Here is a 15,910-nt window from a genome sequence, read left to right as displayed (position 1 = left end):
AGGGTTACTGAGAAAAATAGGGACAGAGAGATTCTCTATCCACTGGCTTACTCCCTGAGTAGCTACAACAGCCAGAGCTGTCTGGTCCAAAGCCAGGAGCCAGGAACTTCTTCCAGGTCTCCCACATGGGTGCAGGGGCCCTTGCACTTGGGCCATTTTCTGCTGCTTTCCCAGGTGCACTAGCATGGAGTTGTTCAGAAGTAGAGCTGCTGGGACTCGAAGCAGCACCCATATGGGAATTCCGGGGTCACAGGTAGCGGTTTTACCCACTGTGCCACAGTGCTGACCCCTTTGTTTTTAAATACTCTGGATGTATTGGCTCAGTGGCTCCTACACTCCCAAAGTTTCTGATAAGAAAACTGCTTGCTATGGTTCGGATGTGCTTCTTCCTCCATGGGTTAACGTGTCAGATGCTTGGTCCTCAGTGCGGTAATGTGAGAGAGAAGGCCTAGTGGAGGGTAACTGGGTCACTGCCCTAAGAGAGGACCAGCCCGGTTGCTGTGGAACTCCCGTTGGTCCCATCAAGACAAAGTTATAAAAGAGCAGGACTGACCCCGGGATCACTTAATCACCCTATCTCACCATGTGTTCCCTCCTCTCTCACACTCCTGCCAAGAGGCCATCCATTGGCCCCACAGCATGCCACAGTTGCTTCAGCCTCTGGGGCCCTCCATCTTGGACTTTGAGCCTCCAAAGCTGTAAGTTAAGTAAACAGTTGTTTTGTTCCAGCAGCAACAACAAAATGCTAATATACTGCTCACAATCTTACTAAGATCCCTTTGTATGATCAGAGTCACTTCTCTAACACTTCCAAGTGGCTTTCTTTGCCTTTGGAAGTTTGATTATAACATGTCTCAGTTGTGGGTCTCTTCAAGTTCATCTTACCTAGGGTTCGTGGAGGTTTTCGGATGTTCATGTTTTTTATCAAATTTGGGAATTTTTCAGCCATTATTTCTTGAAATATTCTCTCTGCTCCTTTCTCTTTTTTCCTCTTGGTACTCATAAAATGCAAATCTTGGGCTGCTAGATGTCCCATATGTCCCCTTATGCTTAGTTTGTTTTGTACTTCTGTAACAGAATATCTGAGAGTGGGTAATTTATAGTGAACAGAAGTTTCTTGGCTTATAGTTCTGGAGGGTGGGAAACCCACTGTCAAGTAGTTAGCGCCTGGCAAAGGACATTTACTGCATGATGAGAGTGAGGGAGAAAGGCCTTTTAGTGCAAGGAGAACAGTGCTACTGTGGAGTCCTCTCAAAGGCCCCACCTCTCTCTCTCTCTCTTTTTTTTTTTTTTTTTTTTAAGATAAATTTATTTGAAAGACAAAGCTAGAGAGAAAGAGAAAGAGAAAGGGACAGAGAGATCTTCCATCTACTGGTGGTCATTCTTCTGGGGCTCCTATGTAGCTAAAGGGGCCATCTTGCACCTCTTTCCCAGGCTGTTAGCAGGGAGGTGGATTGGAAGAGGAGCAGCTGGGATATAAACCGGTACCCATATGGGATGCTGGTGTTGCAGGCCGAGGCTTAACCTACTGTGTCACAATCTCAACCCTGATTGTATTTTTTTAATTGATTCGTTTATTTGAGAGAGTTGCAGACAGAGAGAGGGAGAGACAGAGAGAAAGGTCTTCCATCCACTGGTTTGCTCCCCAAATGATTGTAATGGCTGGAGCTGGAGCTGGGCTGATCTGAAGCCAGGAACCAGGAGCACCTTCTGGGCCTCCCATGTGGGTGGCAGGGGCCCAGCCCATAAAAGAGAGCTGGATCAGAAGAGGAGCAGGCCGGTGCCATGGCTCAATAGGCTAATCCTCCACCTGTGGTGCCGGCACACCGGGTTCTAGTCCCAGTCGGGGCGCCGGATTCTGTCCCAGTTGTCCCTCTTCCAGTCCAGCTCTCTGCTATGGCCCGGGAGTGCAGTGGAGGATGGCCCGAGTACTTGGGCCCTGCACCCCATGGGAGACCAGGAGAAGCACCTGGCTCCTGCCTTCGGATCAGCGCGGTACGCTGGCCGCAGCGCACCAGCCGCAGCGGCCATTGGAGGGTGAACCAACGGCAAAGGAAGACCTTTCTCTCTGTCTCTCTCACTGTCCACTCTGCCTGTCAAAAAAAAAAAAAAAAAAAAAAAAAAAGAAGAAGAAGAAGAAGAAAAAAAAAAAAAGGAAGAGGAGCAGCCAGGATACAAGCCAGAACACATACGGGATGTTGGCACTACAGGCAGTGATTGGCAATAATTACTTTGAGGTCGGCGCCGCGGCTCAGTAGGCTAATCCTCCGCCTGCAGCGCCGGCACCCCGGGTTCTAGTCCCGGTCGGGGCGCTGGATTCTGTCCCAGTTGCTCCTCTTCCAGTCCAGCTCTCTGCTGTGGCCCGGGAAGGCAGTGGAGGATGGCCCAAGTGCTTTGGCCCTGCACCCCCATGAGAGACCAGGAGGAAGCACCTGGCTCCTGGCTTCGGATCGGCACAGCACCGGCCCTAGTGGCCACTTGGGGGATGAACCAATGGAAGGAAGACCTTTCTGTCTGTCTCTCTCTCTCACTGTCCAACTCTGCCTGTCCAAAAAAATTACTTTGAAATAGCTTGTAGAGAGAATTTTAAATCTTGCCAAAATGGGTCAATGCCTGAGGTGACAGATATGCCAGTTAATCTGATCTGGTCATTATACATTGTATGCATGTATTTAATGTCATATTCTACCCCATGAATACATACTACAATTATTGTATCAATTAGAAATAAAAAGAAATGTCAACTTACGGCTGATTTTCCAGTTTTTTGAATTTACATGTTTTTGTTTCTTGAATAACTAGTGATTGTCACAGTGCAGTGAACAAATGATTACAATAATCCATTTGTGTTTTTGCTAGTCCAGTTCTTCTCAGCCTCACGTAGAATTTTATTCCTCCAATGCCAGTTTATGTCCCAGAAAGAAGGAAGCCCTCTTGTCATGTACACTTTGTGAATACAGCTTGTTGTGCGGGAGCCAGGACTGCGCAGTGAAAGTGTCTGGACTCAGACCCCAGTTCCAGTAGTCACTTAGCTGTGTGACCTGGGGCAAGTGCTTCAGGGAAAAGTATGTAACACAAAGTCTGCACATACTGAAATCCCGGTAAATGTTAGTCACTGCTGTGACTGTCATTGTATATAATGATATACATATCATTATTTTCTAAATAGTCTACATACACAGAGTACTTAATGCTCTGTAAGCATTGGGAGGTTACAACTTTGCTTTTATTTTGCTCTATACTCTTAAAGCATTTACTTTTAAGTTTTTATTATGACTAAATACAGGTAACATAAAATTTGTCATTGTAGTCATTTTAAAGTATTGTTACACATTAGGTAACTTTCCAATCAACAGTGGGCTGCATATACAGTGGTGGGTCCACAGAAATATATCGCCTACTGATGCTGTAGCCCCATTGCATAGCAGAATGGACAAATTCAAATGGCATCTAGTGTTCATTTATTCAAATCGTGGAACAGATTAAGTCTCCCTTCAAACCTGCATCAAAGCAGATAGAGCTCCATTGATAAGAGCCTTGTCTCTATAGGTAGGTTGCCTAAGCTCTTGTCTTGCAACTTACCTAATACCTGTTTTTCATGTATGGAATGGAGATTAGGACTTGGCATTTAGAATTGTCAGGATTAGATGAGATATTACATAAAAGATTCAACAGCTGATGGTGTAACAAACATACCAGAAGGAATCATTGTTATTTTTAAAATTACCACCTTTTCAATTCTCTGGAATTTGATTATGATTGTCCATCTCAAGTGAGAACTCTCTCCTTGTCTATTACTGATACCTTACATAAGAACGGACAGTTTATTTTCTCCCACTTGTGTTTCATGTTCTTATGCAAGTATTTAAAAATACTAGTGGCTCAGTAGAAGTAATCAATGTGTCTTTCGTGGTAGGGAGTCGCCGCATGGTGGATGTCATGGATGTGAACACACAGAAGGGCATTGAGATGACCATGGCCCAGTGGACTCGCTACTACGAGACCCCAGAAGAGGAGCGAGAGAAGCTCTATAATGTCATCAGCCTAGAGTTCAGCCACACCAGGCTAGAAAACATGGTGCAGAGGCCCTCCACGGTTAGTCTAACCATTTTCTCAATTTGTCAGTGTCACCAAAAGGGCTGTTTTTAATACTGGAAGACTTAGGCTTTTTGTACATATTAAGATTAACCTGAAGGTAAGCAAGACTATTTGATATGAATAACATGTATTTTTAGGAGACTCTTCATTTTTCAAAATCACTTAACTTTGTATAGGAGGGGGCCATTCTGATTAGCATCACCATTGACCTAATCATGGGCTTGGGCCTTTGCGTGTAATGGAGAGGAGTCTTACCTCAGTTGATGAGATGCGTATTGATGGGAAGTTTGCTTAGAACCGGTGAGCGTTAATGAAATGATTTCTCAAGTAGGATTGGTAGGTGATTAGTAGTACTGGGTGACAACCTATTCTAAGGGAAAATTAGTGTTTTTGTTTTGGTATTTTGTCTTCCTGAAGACAGATTTTAATGTAACCATCTCTTGGTAAAGTGTGTGTCTGTATCATGTTGAGAGCACATTTCCCTGAGACGGCGTGGCTTCACTTTGGAATATACCTAGTCTTTCTTTTTGGTTCATTTTATTTATTTGAAAGGCAGAATGATAGAGAGGAAGAGGCAGAGAGAGAGAGTTAGCAGCTTTCAGTTCTCTCATCAACGACTGCAAGGAAGCCAGGAGCCCAGAGCTCCATCCAGGTCTCCCACATGAGTGGCAGGGGCCCAAATACGGGGCCATCTTCTACTGCTTTTCTAGGCACAATAACAGGGAGCTGGACTGGAAGCAGAGCAGCTGGGGCTTGAACTGGTCCTCTGATATGGGATGCCTGTGTTATTGCTTACCCTGCTGCACCACAACACCAGCCCCTACACTGTCGTTTTCAACCATTTTTATCCATTGAATTCCTGATTCTGAACTTGATTGATTCAAGCATTCTACATAGTACTGTAGGTCTTGGAATGTTCTTGTCATTTTATTGAAGTCAAGGTCTCAGTGTTTTATCCTGTCTCCACTGAAATTACCCTAATTATACCATTTGATTTCAGAGTTGAAATGTGGTGACTGCTTGAACTGCATCCTGGTCTCCCACATGGGTGGCAGGGGCCACATGTTAGCGCCACCGTCTGGTGGTTTCTGAGGCGCATCATGAGGAGCGGGGTTGGAAGCAGAGCAGCTGGAACTTGAATCAGCACTCCCATATGAGATGCTGGCATCTTAAATGGTGGCTTAAGCCACTGTAACAAAACACCCACCCCAATGAAAAAACAAGTTTTAAGTAAATGATTCATTAAGAGAATGATGTAAGAATGCAACCTTGTTTATAAATATTATTTCCTTAATATTCCTACAATTTTAATTCAAAAATAATGATTATAGCTATAAATATAAAATGACCTGGATCATACATTTCCATTATTAAGATTTAGAAATATGTGAGTATTTACACATGACACCTTCTTTGTAGCATCTTGAATTTATTCATTTTATCCCCAATTTTAATGATAAAGCAGCTTTATCAGTTTATAAAAATTAATAAGAATAGAACCTATGAAATAGATTAGAGATAGAAAATTAACTGGAGGGCTGAAGCAACAATGCAGCAGTGTGTTTCAGGGACCTAAAGCTTGGCCAGAAAGATTGAGTGACCTTTAACCAAGGTTACCGTTTAAAAAGCAAGCAGGCTTTTTATGACCTGGCTATGTAAGCAATGCCATGCTGATTCTACTGATATTTTCCCCATTATACATACCTTCAGTTACTTAAGTATTTTCCAGTATATCTCCTTAATGCATTTTAAAACACTAACTTTATTGAGGTCAAATTGACAAGCAGTAGGTGCACACACTCATTTTAGAAATAAAATATAGTTCAGTGAGTTTTAATAAATATTTACTCATGTTGAATTCCACCACAGTCAAAATGCAGACCATTTCATACTGTTGCTTCCTTTTTTTTTTTTTTTTTTTTAAGACTTATATATGTATTTCAAAGAGTTAGAGAATCTTCCATCTACTGGTTCACTCTCCTAATGCCTGCAGTAGGCAGGGCTGGGCCAGGCTGAAACCAGAAGCTTTTTCCCAGTCTCCCACATGGTACAGGTCCTCAAGCACTTGGATCGTCTTCTGTTGCTTTCCCAGGTGCATAAACTGGGAGCTAAATTTGAAGTGGAGCAGCCAGGACTGAAATGGTGTTCCTATGGGATGCCAGCGCTGCAGATGGCAGCTTTAACCCACGAACCGCAGTGCTGGGCCCCTATTGTTGCTTCTTAAACCTAGAGTTACATAATCTCTTGATGACTGTGGTCTTCACCACCTTCAAAGTTTGCTTAACAGTTTATCAAATGCCCATGGCATGCTAAAAAATCGAATATGTGCTAGAGACAGAGTGAAAAATCATTCTTGTCCTCAAAATGCTTAGAGACTCATAGGGAAGAAAGATAAGAAACTAGGCATTTTATTTTATTTAAAAGATTTATTTATTTATTTATTTATTTATCTGAAAGTCAGAGTTACACAGAGAGAGGTCTTCATCTGCTGGTTCACTCTCTAATTGGCCGCAACAGCCAGAACTGCACCAATCTGAAGCCAGGAGCCAGGAGCTTCCTCCTAGTCTCCCATATGGGTGCAGGACACAAGGACTTGGGCCATCCTCCTGCTTTCCCGGGCCATAGCAGAGAGCTGGATCACAAGTGGAGCAGCCAGGACTCGAACTGGCACCCATATGGGATGCTGGCACTGCAGGCGGCAGCTTTACCCACTGTGCCACAGTGCTGGTCCCAGAAACTAGGCATTTTAATAAACTACAATATGGTAAGTGCTTCAAAAGTAAATAAATACAGAAAGGTATGGGGGCATATAAGAAGAAACTACGTAATCTAAACTGGAGAATTAGGGGAAGCTCTTGGAAGGAAATGATATCTAAATTTGATATGAAATAAATAATGAAGCAGGGGCCAGTACTGCAATGTAGCAGTTAAAGACCCGGTTGCTTGGGGCCAGCACTGTGGTGTAGCAGGTAAGGCTGCTGCCTGCAGTGCCAGCTTCCCATGTGGGTGCCAGTTTGAGTCCCGGCTGCTCCACTTCCAATCCAGCTCTCTGTTATGGCCTGGGAAAGCAATGGAGGATGACCCAAGTCCTTGGGTCCCTGTACCCGTGTGGGAGACCAGGAAGAAGTTCTTTGCTCCTGGCTTCAGATTGGCCCAGCTCCGGCCATTGCAGCCATTTGAGGAGTGAACCAGCGGATGGAAGATCTCACTCGCACTCTCCCTTTCTGTGCCTCCGTAACTCTGCCTTTCAAATAAATTAATTAATCTTTAAATGGACAAGTTGTGCTTTAAAAAAAAATAATACTGAGGCATACAGAGGGAGACTAGAATTGCAGGCCTAAAGGACAGCATGTGTAGAAATAGGGCTTTGGGGATCAGTGTTGTGGAGTAGCCAGTTAGGTTGCCATTTGCAATGTTGGCATCCCCTATCAGAGTGCTGGTTCAAGTGCTGGCTGTTCCACTTCTGAACTAGCTCCCTGCTTCTGTGCTTGGGAAAGCAGTGGAAAATGACCCAAGTACTTGGGTTCCTACCACCCATGTGGGAGACCCGGATAGAGCTCTGGGGTCCTGGCTTCGTCCTGGCCCAGCCCTGGCTGTTGTGGCCATTTGGGGAGTGAACCAGCAGATGGAAGATCTCTTTGTCTCTTCCCTCTCTCTTCTCACTCTGCTTTTCAAATAAATAAGTCTTAAAAAAAAAAAAAAAAAAAAAAAAGGAAGGAAAGGAGGTAGGGGAGGTATGAGGGAGTGAGGTGGATAGCTGGTACGTGCCGGTTTTGGTAGCTGGCATGAAGTGTTCTGTGCTGAGATGTGAAGGATTTTTTGTTGCTGTTACTCTAGCGGTGACTGAGAGGTAGAAAAACTCACTTGGCAGCTACTGTGTCCACATTTGTTTTGTGAAAAGGAAATTTGTGGGGGTGAGTTGTTTTCGCATGTATTAATATTGGGTCCTAGTTACTGGGCTCCTTGCCAGTTTGGCCCTGGTTTTGGTGCAGAACATGTTGAAGCTGGTGGCTATCCTTGCTGGAGACTTGCTCCCATACGGATCAGGATCCATAGCAAGGAGCCTATCCAGACGCTGAACATTAACCCAAGAAGCAAAGTACAGACGCATCACCACACATTCTCTGGGTAGTCACGTGATACGTGAACTACCAAAGAAAGGGAGGAGAGAATGGCTGTGTTCCAGTCCTTTCTTTCCCTGTCCAGACTGAGAACATACAGTCTATGGAGCAAATATATTATTATTCTGTTAAAGACTTTTCCAAATGACAACAAGGTGATGAGAGACGCAGGTATCTACAGTAAGGAACAGAAAGTAGATTGCATTTGAAAGAAAAGGGTGTTTGGTACTCATTCAGTGCTCAAGGCCCAGTCGATGCTTGGTTAGAACTGTCTGCTCTGAGCAGGAATTCTCTGAAAAGCAGCAGCAGCTTAACCTTAAGTATTGGTCCTCTTGCTTGTTTTCTTCCGTGTCATTGATATCCTGTCCACTCTCCCACAGTTAACACCTGGGTTTCCACGGGATATCTGCACATGTTGTTTGTCTAGATACACTGATCAAATCCACAAGTGTGTTTATGGCTGTATACTAATGCTAGATATTGGAGGCATGTCCTGATTCGTGGTTGTGTGGCTGTCACTCTTGATCTACCGAAGGCTCTCAAGGAGTTCAGTGATTGGGTACAGACAGTGGGAGGCGTGCTATGATTCACTGTAAGATGTTGAAATAAACTTAATTGCTTTTGATCTCATTTCTTTCAGCAGATAATATTTAAAACAGAATATTAAACTCTGATAACATTACTTCAAAAATTGTAGCAGGTATTTGCATGTAATCCTCACAGCATCCCTTGGAAATAATTACCTTCATTTTACAGATGAATTCCAAAGCGTCACATGATTTCGAGAAGACCTGACGAACCTGGGGCTCTGATTTCTAACCTAGCAGTTTCTGTAGTATGTTGCCCAAGAAAGACTGTAAATCCAGGCTGGATTTTTCTTTTCTTTTCTTTTTTTTCTTTTCTTTTTTTTTTTTTTTTTTAAGATTTTTATTTATTTGAGAGGTAGAGCTACAGACAGTGAGAAGGAGAGACAGAGATCTTCCCTCCGCTGGTTCACTCCCCAGATGGCCGCAACGGCCTGAGCTGCACCATTCCGAAGCCAGGAGCCAGGTGCTTCTTCCGGGTTTCCCACGTGGGTGCAGAGGCCCAAGCATGTGAGCCATCTTCTACTGCTTTCCCAGGACGCAGCACCAGCACCCATATGGGATGCTGGCGCCACAGGCGGAGGATTAACCTACTGCGCCATGGTTCCGGCCCTTCTTTTCTTTGTATTTTGTCTTTTTTTTTTTTTTTTTTTTTTGGCAGAGTTATAGACAGAAAGAGGGAGACAGAGAGAAAGGTCCTCCTTCCTTTGGTTCACTCCCCAAATGGCCACCATGGCCGGCGCTGTGCTGATCAGGAGCCAGGTGCCCCCTCCTGGTCTCCCATGTGGGTGCAGGCTCCAAGCACCTGGCCATCCTCCACTGCCTTCCCAGGCCATAACAGAGCTGGACTGGAAGAGGAGCAGCTGGGACTAGAACCCGGCACCTATATGTGATGCCGGCGCCGCAGGGGGAGGATTAACCAAGTGAGCCACGGCGCTGGCCCCGTATTTTGTCTTTTTTATTATTTTTTTTAAACATTTGGTATCTTAGCTACACTTTTACAGTGCTGAGTTTACAGGTACCGTCCAGAAAGTACCTTTTATTGGATCAAAAAAAAAAAAAAAATACAGCAAATTATGCCATTGTTGACAGAGCAGAGAATTCTTGGTTGGACACTACTATGTCACTTGATGACTCCACTTGAGTCAGTGCTGTCTTTGTGTTGCTAGAACCATTGGCCTTTATTCTCATGTAATAATTATTTCTAGAATGTTTTCCTAGTAACTAAGGTTCACCAACAGCTTGCCTTAATTTGCTTTTGATTAAATTGTAGCATTTTTGTGGCTCACTAGGCTAATCCTCTGCCTGCGGTGCTGGTACTTTGGGTTCTAGTCCCGGTTGGGGTGCTGGTTCTGTCCTGGTTGCTCCTCTTCCAGTCCAGCTCTCTGCTGTGGCCCAGGAAGGCAGTGGAGGATGGCCCAAGTGCTTGGGCCCTGCACCCGCATGGGAGACTAGGAGGAGGCACCTGGCTCCTGGCTTCAGATCGGCGCGGCACGCCAGCCATAGCAGCCATTTGGGGAGTGAACCAATGGAAGGAAGACCTTTCTGTCTGTCTCTCTCTCTCACGGTCTAACTCTGCCTGTCACACACACACACACACACAAAAGTAAATTGTAGTATTTTGGTGTATATTTCAAGGAATTCTATTTTTCTTTTAAAATTCCTCTTTAATCCCAGCCCTTCTCTTGGATCTAAATGTTTCCTGTGTTTTTTGTTAAAGGTGGATTTCATTGACTGGGTAGACAACATGTGGCCAAGGCATTTAAAAGAAAGTCAGACTGAATCTACAAATGCCATCTTGGAGATGCAGTACCCTAAAGTGCAGAAGTAAGTGACTCACCCTGCAGTTCCTCACTGTGCTGGGGGAAGACTCCCTCAAGAGCTCTCCTCTCTGTCCTGAATGATCCAAAAGAAGACTTGCTTTTAGAGAGTAGACTTCACAGTTCTAAGAGGAGTATGTGAGAGAGAACCACAGCATGTGGTCTCATGGTTAAAGGGGAAGGACCATTCTTTTTGTAATGTGATGTGAAATTGCGTTCCCGCCACCTGCTGGGAGCTGTTTAGGTGGAAGGTTGGGGGTGTACACAAAAGCAGAGTGTGACATTATGGTAAGGCATGCCCTCTTTCGTTAGTACACTAATGCTCCTGCTTTTCTTTGGGTCAGGTACTGTCTAATGAGTGTTCGAGGCTGCTATACTGACTTCCATGTGGACTTTGGTGGTACCTCTGTTTGGTATCACATCCATCAAGGGGGAAAGGTATGGTCATGGCTGTGATGGGTTTGAGCTAGGAAGCTGGTTATGTGGCTTTGCTCAGTTCATGTATACTTACTGTACTCTGGAAATGAATTTGTGAGGAACTTGTCCCTCTTCCAGTTAGAGAAAACTGAAGATTAAGATGACCTTGGCCAAGAGTGAGCAGTTTCATATTCATCCAGTCTGCTGTGATTACACCACTGTCAGCACAGTACCTAGTAAACCTCAGCGGTCTTGTCTCTAGACTCCCAAAGCAGAGTTCTTCAAGGCAAGGTTAAGGAAGTGATTTTAGGAGGACAAGATAATTTCTGAACCTGTAAGATCAAATCCACGTTCATATGGACTTGATTTTTATTTGTAATTATTTAGTTGTGGTAAACACATGGAAGTGTAGTGATGAAGTAGAAGGAGACGTACCAGATTTTGAATAGATTCACAATGGAATCAGCAAATTAGGATCCAAACCAACTTTCCCTGTACAGAGACATTGATCTGAAGTGTGACCAAAGGAAGCCTTTAGCCCTTTTGCAGATGTAAATGGGCTTTGAGAGATTATCCCCATTCAGCAAGGATTGCATGACAGCTTGTCAGAGCTTCTGAATGCTATGTGTGAATGGAAATCTGGAAATAGTATCAGAGGTTTATAGAATTACACTTTATCGCCCTTTGTTTCTTTTGGAAGTGAATGCATTTTTTTTTAAAGATTTATTTATTTTATTTGAAATACAGAGTTAGAGAGAGAGAGAGACCGAAAGACAGGTCTTCCATCTGCTAGTTCACTCCCCAGATGGCCACAACAGCTGGAGCTGCACCGATCTGAAGCCAGGAGCTTCTTCCGGATCTCCCACATGGGTACAGGGGTCCAAGGACTTGGGCCATCTTCCACTGCTTTCCCAGGCCATAGCAGAGAGCTGGATCGGAAGAGGAGCAGCTGGGACTAGAACTAGCACCCATATGGGATGCTGGCACTTCGGACTAGGGCTTTAACCCACTGCGCCACATTGCCGGCCCCTGAAGTGAATGCGTTTCTGAGAGGAAACAGTAATCTTTAAAGATTTATTTCTTTGTTTGAAAGACAGAGTTACAAGGAAAGGAGGAGAAACAGAAATTTTCCATCCACTGGTTCGCTCCGTAAATGGCCTTAATGGCCTGGCTGGGCCTGGCCAAAGCCAGGAGCCAGGAACCAGTACCTCCGTCTAGGTTTCCCACATGGATGGCAGGGGCCCAGGCACTTGGGCCACCTTCTGCTTTCACAGGCCAACAGCAGGGAGATTGGAAGTGGAGCTACTAGGACTCGAACCAGCACTCCTGTGGGATGCTGGCACTGTTTTTTATATATTTTAAAAGGCAGAGAGAACATGGTCTTCCATTTGCTGGTTCACTCCCCAAATGGCTGCAGTGGCCAGGACTGGTCTAGGCTCAAGCCAGGAGCTGGAACTCCATCTAACTCTCCCACATGAGTGGCAGGGGCCGAAGTACTTGGACCATCTCTGCTGTTTTCCTAGGCTCATTAATAAGGAACTGGATTAGAAGTGGAGCAGCCAGGGCTGATGCTGTGGCATAGTAAGTTAAGCCTCTGCGGTGCTGACATCCCATGTGGGTACCAGGTTGAGTCCTGGCTGCTCCGCTTCTGATCCAGCTCACTGCTAATGGCCTTGGAAAGCAGCAAAGGACAGCCCAAGTGCTTGGGCCTCTGCACCCACGTGGGAGACCCTGAAGAAGCTCCTGGCTCCTGGCTTCGGATCAGCCCAGCTCCGGTGTTGCAACCATTTGGGGAGTGAACCAGTGGATGGAAGAGCTCTCTGTCTGTCTGTCTGTAACTCCGCCTCTCAAATAAATAAAACTTCAGAAAAAAAAAAATGGGGCCGGTGGCATAGTGGATAAGGCCACAGCCTGCAGTGCCAGAATCTCATATGGGTACTGTAAGTACCCGCTGTTCCACTTCCAATCCAGCTGTATGCTATGGCCTGGGAAATCAATAGATGGCCCAAGTGCTTGGGTCACTGTACCCATGTGGGAGACCTGGAAGAAGCTCCTGGCTCCTAGCACCTGGCTTTAGATCTGCCCAGTTCTGGCTGTTGCGGCCATTTGGGGAGTGATCTAGCAGATGGAAGACGCCTTTCTCTGTCTCTGTCTCTCTGTAACTCTGCCTTTCAAATAAATAAGTCTTGAAAAAAAAGGAAGAAAACAGACAGGAGGGACACTTCAGCCAGAATGACCACACTAAATGTAAACACAGTAAATGCTTAATTAAACCAACTGTTTCCAGTGGCTGGCTGCTGCCTGCCACGCCAGCATTCACATTGGCATGAGTTCAAGTGCTGGCTGCTATGCTTCCGGTCCAGCTCCCTGCTGTGGCCTGGGGAAGCAGGGGAGACGGCCCCTGTCCCCCATGCAGGAGATGGGGATGGAGTTTCTGGCTCCTGACCTTGGCCTGGTCCAGTCCCAGTTTGTTGTTGCCATTTGCAAGAGTGAACCAGCAGATGGAGAATCTCTCTGTGTCTCTTCCTCTTGGTAATTCTGCCTTTCAAATAAATAAATAAGTGGAAAAAAAAAAAAAAAAACACAGATGGCCAGGACTCAAACCGGCACTCCAATATGGATTGCCAACATGGTCAGCAGCGGTGTAACTCACTGTGCTGAAATGCTAACCTCAGTTAATCCATGTTAGTGCTGTCTTAAAAGTTTTATCTTACTGGTTTTAGTGACTACTCTGAAATAAAGCAACTGGAGTTGGTCTCTCAGAGACATTATATGGATCTAACTCACTGTGCTGCTTAGGTCTCCAAGGCCTCTAGACAGCCAGAGGCATCTTAGGCACTGCCTAGCTAGCAGGATGGGTGTCCTCTGCTCTCAGTCTCAGCTGTGTTCTGGGTTCTAGATTCAAACTCCAGGGAGGCCCTAATGCCACTTGGTCAAGTGAAGGATGAGGAAGATTTGCTTTCTTGGGCTCTCTGAATTTCCCAGTCTAGTTCTGTAGGCTAGGAGAATTGCTTTCCTCTCTAACCTGGTGGTCTTCACTCACGTACCTGTTCATCAGTTGAGGGAGACGACTGGGTCATGTCAATGGCTATTAACAGACTGAAGTTTTTTAACTCACAGGTCTTCTGGCTCATCCCCCCTACAGCCCACAACCTGGAGCTGTACGAGAATTGGCTGCTGTCAGGGAAACAGGGAGACATCTTTCTGGGTGACCGGGTATCAGATTGCCAGCGCATTGAGCTCAAGCAGGGCTATACCTTCGTCATTCCTTCAGGTGAGCGAGATGGTACAAGAAGGGTGCCAGCCACTTTTTATTACAGAAAATAGTTGATGGATTATTGCCGACAGTGGTTATGATGCTAGGGTGGCAAACAATGGTGTCCTTTTCTGTCATTATGGAGCAGGTACTGAAGATATATTTTTTTAAAAAACTTTTAAAGGCAGTACTTTTCCATTAAAGGTATGTCAGAATTGCCAGTAGGGTCAGATCTACATGTTTGGTTCCCACATGAGTTCTAGTAACTCAGAATCTCTACAGAGAAGGCCTGCTCTGCAGGTGATATATCACCCCTGGTGAGGAACTACTGGCTCTTCTAGAGAAAGGCTTTGAAGGCTAGATTGTGGATTCATTATTTCTTTTTTAAATCAAGTCACTAGTTCCAAAATAAGTGCTTGTAAAGAACAAGGGTTTGGGGGCCAGCATTGTGGTGTAGCAGGTTAAGCTGCCACCTGTGGTGCCAGCATTCCATAGGGGCATCAGTTCAAGTCTTGTCTGCTCCACTTAAGATCCAGCTCCCTGCTGATGCACTGGGAAAGCAGCATAAGATGGCTGAAGTACTTGGGTCCCTGTACCCACATGGGAGACCTGGATGAAGCTCCTGTCTCCTGCCTTCTGATGGGCCCAGCCCTGGCCATTGCATCCATGTGGGGCATGAACCAGCAGATGGAAGATCTCTCTGTCTGTCTCTCCTTCTCTCTCTGTAGCTCTGCCTTTCAAATAATTAAATAAATCTTGGCGCCGGCACCGTAGCAGAGTGGGTAAAACTGCTTGCTGCCTACAACACTGGCATCCCATATGGATGCCGGTTCCAGTCCTGGTTGCTCCACTTCTGATCCAGCTCCTTGCTGATGCACCTGGGAAAGCAGCAGAAGATGATTCAAGTATTGGGCCCCTGCACCCATGTAGGAGACCCAGAAGAACCTCCTGGCTCCTGGCTTCAGCCTGGCTCAGCACTGGCCATTGCAGACACTGGGGGAGTAAACTAGCAGATAGAAATTTTGTCTCTGTCTCCCTCTCTCTCTAACTCTGCCCTTCAAATAAACAAATTTTTAAAATTTAAAAAAATAAAAAAGCAAGCTGTTTATGCCCTAACTTAGCCCATATGAGATGCTGGCATCACATGTGGCAACTACGCCACAATGCCGGGCTCTGTTCTAATCATTTTACATTTTACATGCATTTAACACTTCCCTGACAACCAGTTTACTTTATCCTGGAGGAAATTGAGACTTTGAGAGGTTAAGTAACTTGACCAGACAGAGAAGCAGAGTGAGAGTAAACGCTGTGATACTGGATCTTGGGCTGGTTTCTGAGGAAGCCACGTTGTGTGTGTGCTCTGAACGCCTGCCCTTTATGCCCTCTCTTCCAGGCTGGATTCATGCCGTGTATACTCCTACAGACACGTTAGTATTTGGAGGCAACTTTCTGCATAGCTTCAACATCCCTATGCAGCTAAAAATATACAACATTGAAGATCGGACACGGGTTTGTATTTTTTGTTACATTTGGATGCAAAGAGGTTTACTCCTTTTAAGACAGATATTACAAGAGATTCATGGACAGTTGTCAAAACTTCAACTTTTCTTAAAA

At 45.2% G+C, this 15,910-nt stretch overlaps 1 protein-coding gene across 6 annotated transcripts in view; it reads left to right on the top strand.

Annotated features, from left to right (window-relative positions):
• Nucleotides 1–15,910, top strand: part of KDM2A (lysine demethylase 2A) — a 134,367-nt gene that overhangs the window by 82,176 nt on the left and 36,281 nt on the right. For all 6 annotated transcript variants that reach the window (XR_016223828.1, XM_089317275.1, XM_089317224.1 and 3 more), the window contains 5 exons: nt 3,917–4,095; nt 10,524–10,630; nt 10,968–11,061; nt 14,161–14,314; nt 15,690–15,805. Coding sequence is in view for 5 of the 6 variants with exons in the window: in XM_089317275.1 (XP_089173401.1) it covers nt 3,917–4,095; nt 10,524–10,630; nt 10,968–11,061; nt 14,161–14,314; nt 15,690–15,805 (650 nt within the window). In the remaining variant the exon portion in view is untranslated. The remainder of the gene's footprint in view (nt 1–3,916; nt 4,096–10,523; nt 10,631–10,967; nt 11,062–14,160; nt 14,315–15,689; nt 15,806–15,910) is intronic.

Source organism: Oryctolagus cuniculus, chromosome 1 (genome assembly GCF_051225735.1).
Source record: "Oryctolagus cuniculus isolate XC-2025 breed Fujian yellow rabbit chromosome 1, ASM5122573v1, whole genome shotgun sequence".
NCBI classification, from domain to species: domain Eukaryota; kingdom Metazoa; phylum Chordata; class Mammalia; order Lagomorpha; family Leporidae; genus Oryctolagus; species Oryctolagus cuniculus.
The sequence above is the reverse complement of the archived record's forward strand: the minus strand, read 5'-3'. Positions and strand labels throughout refer to the sequence as shown.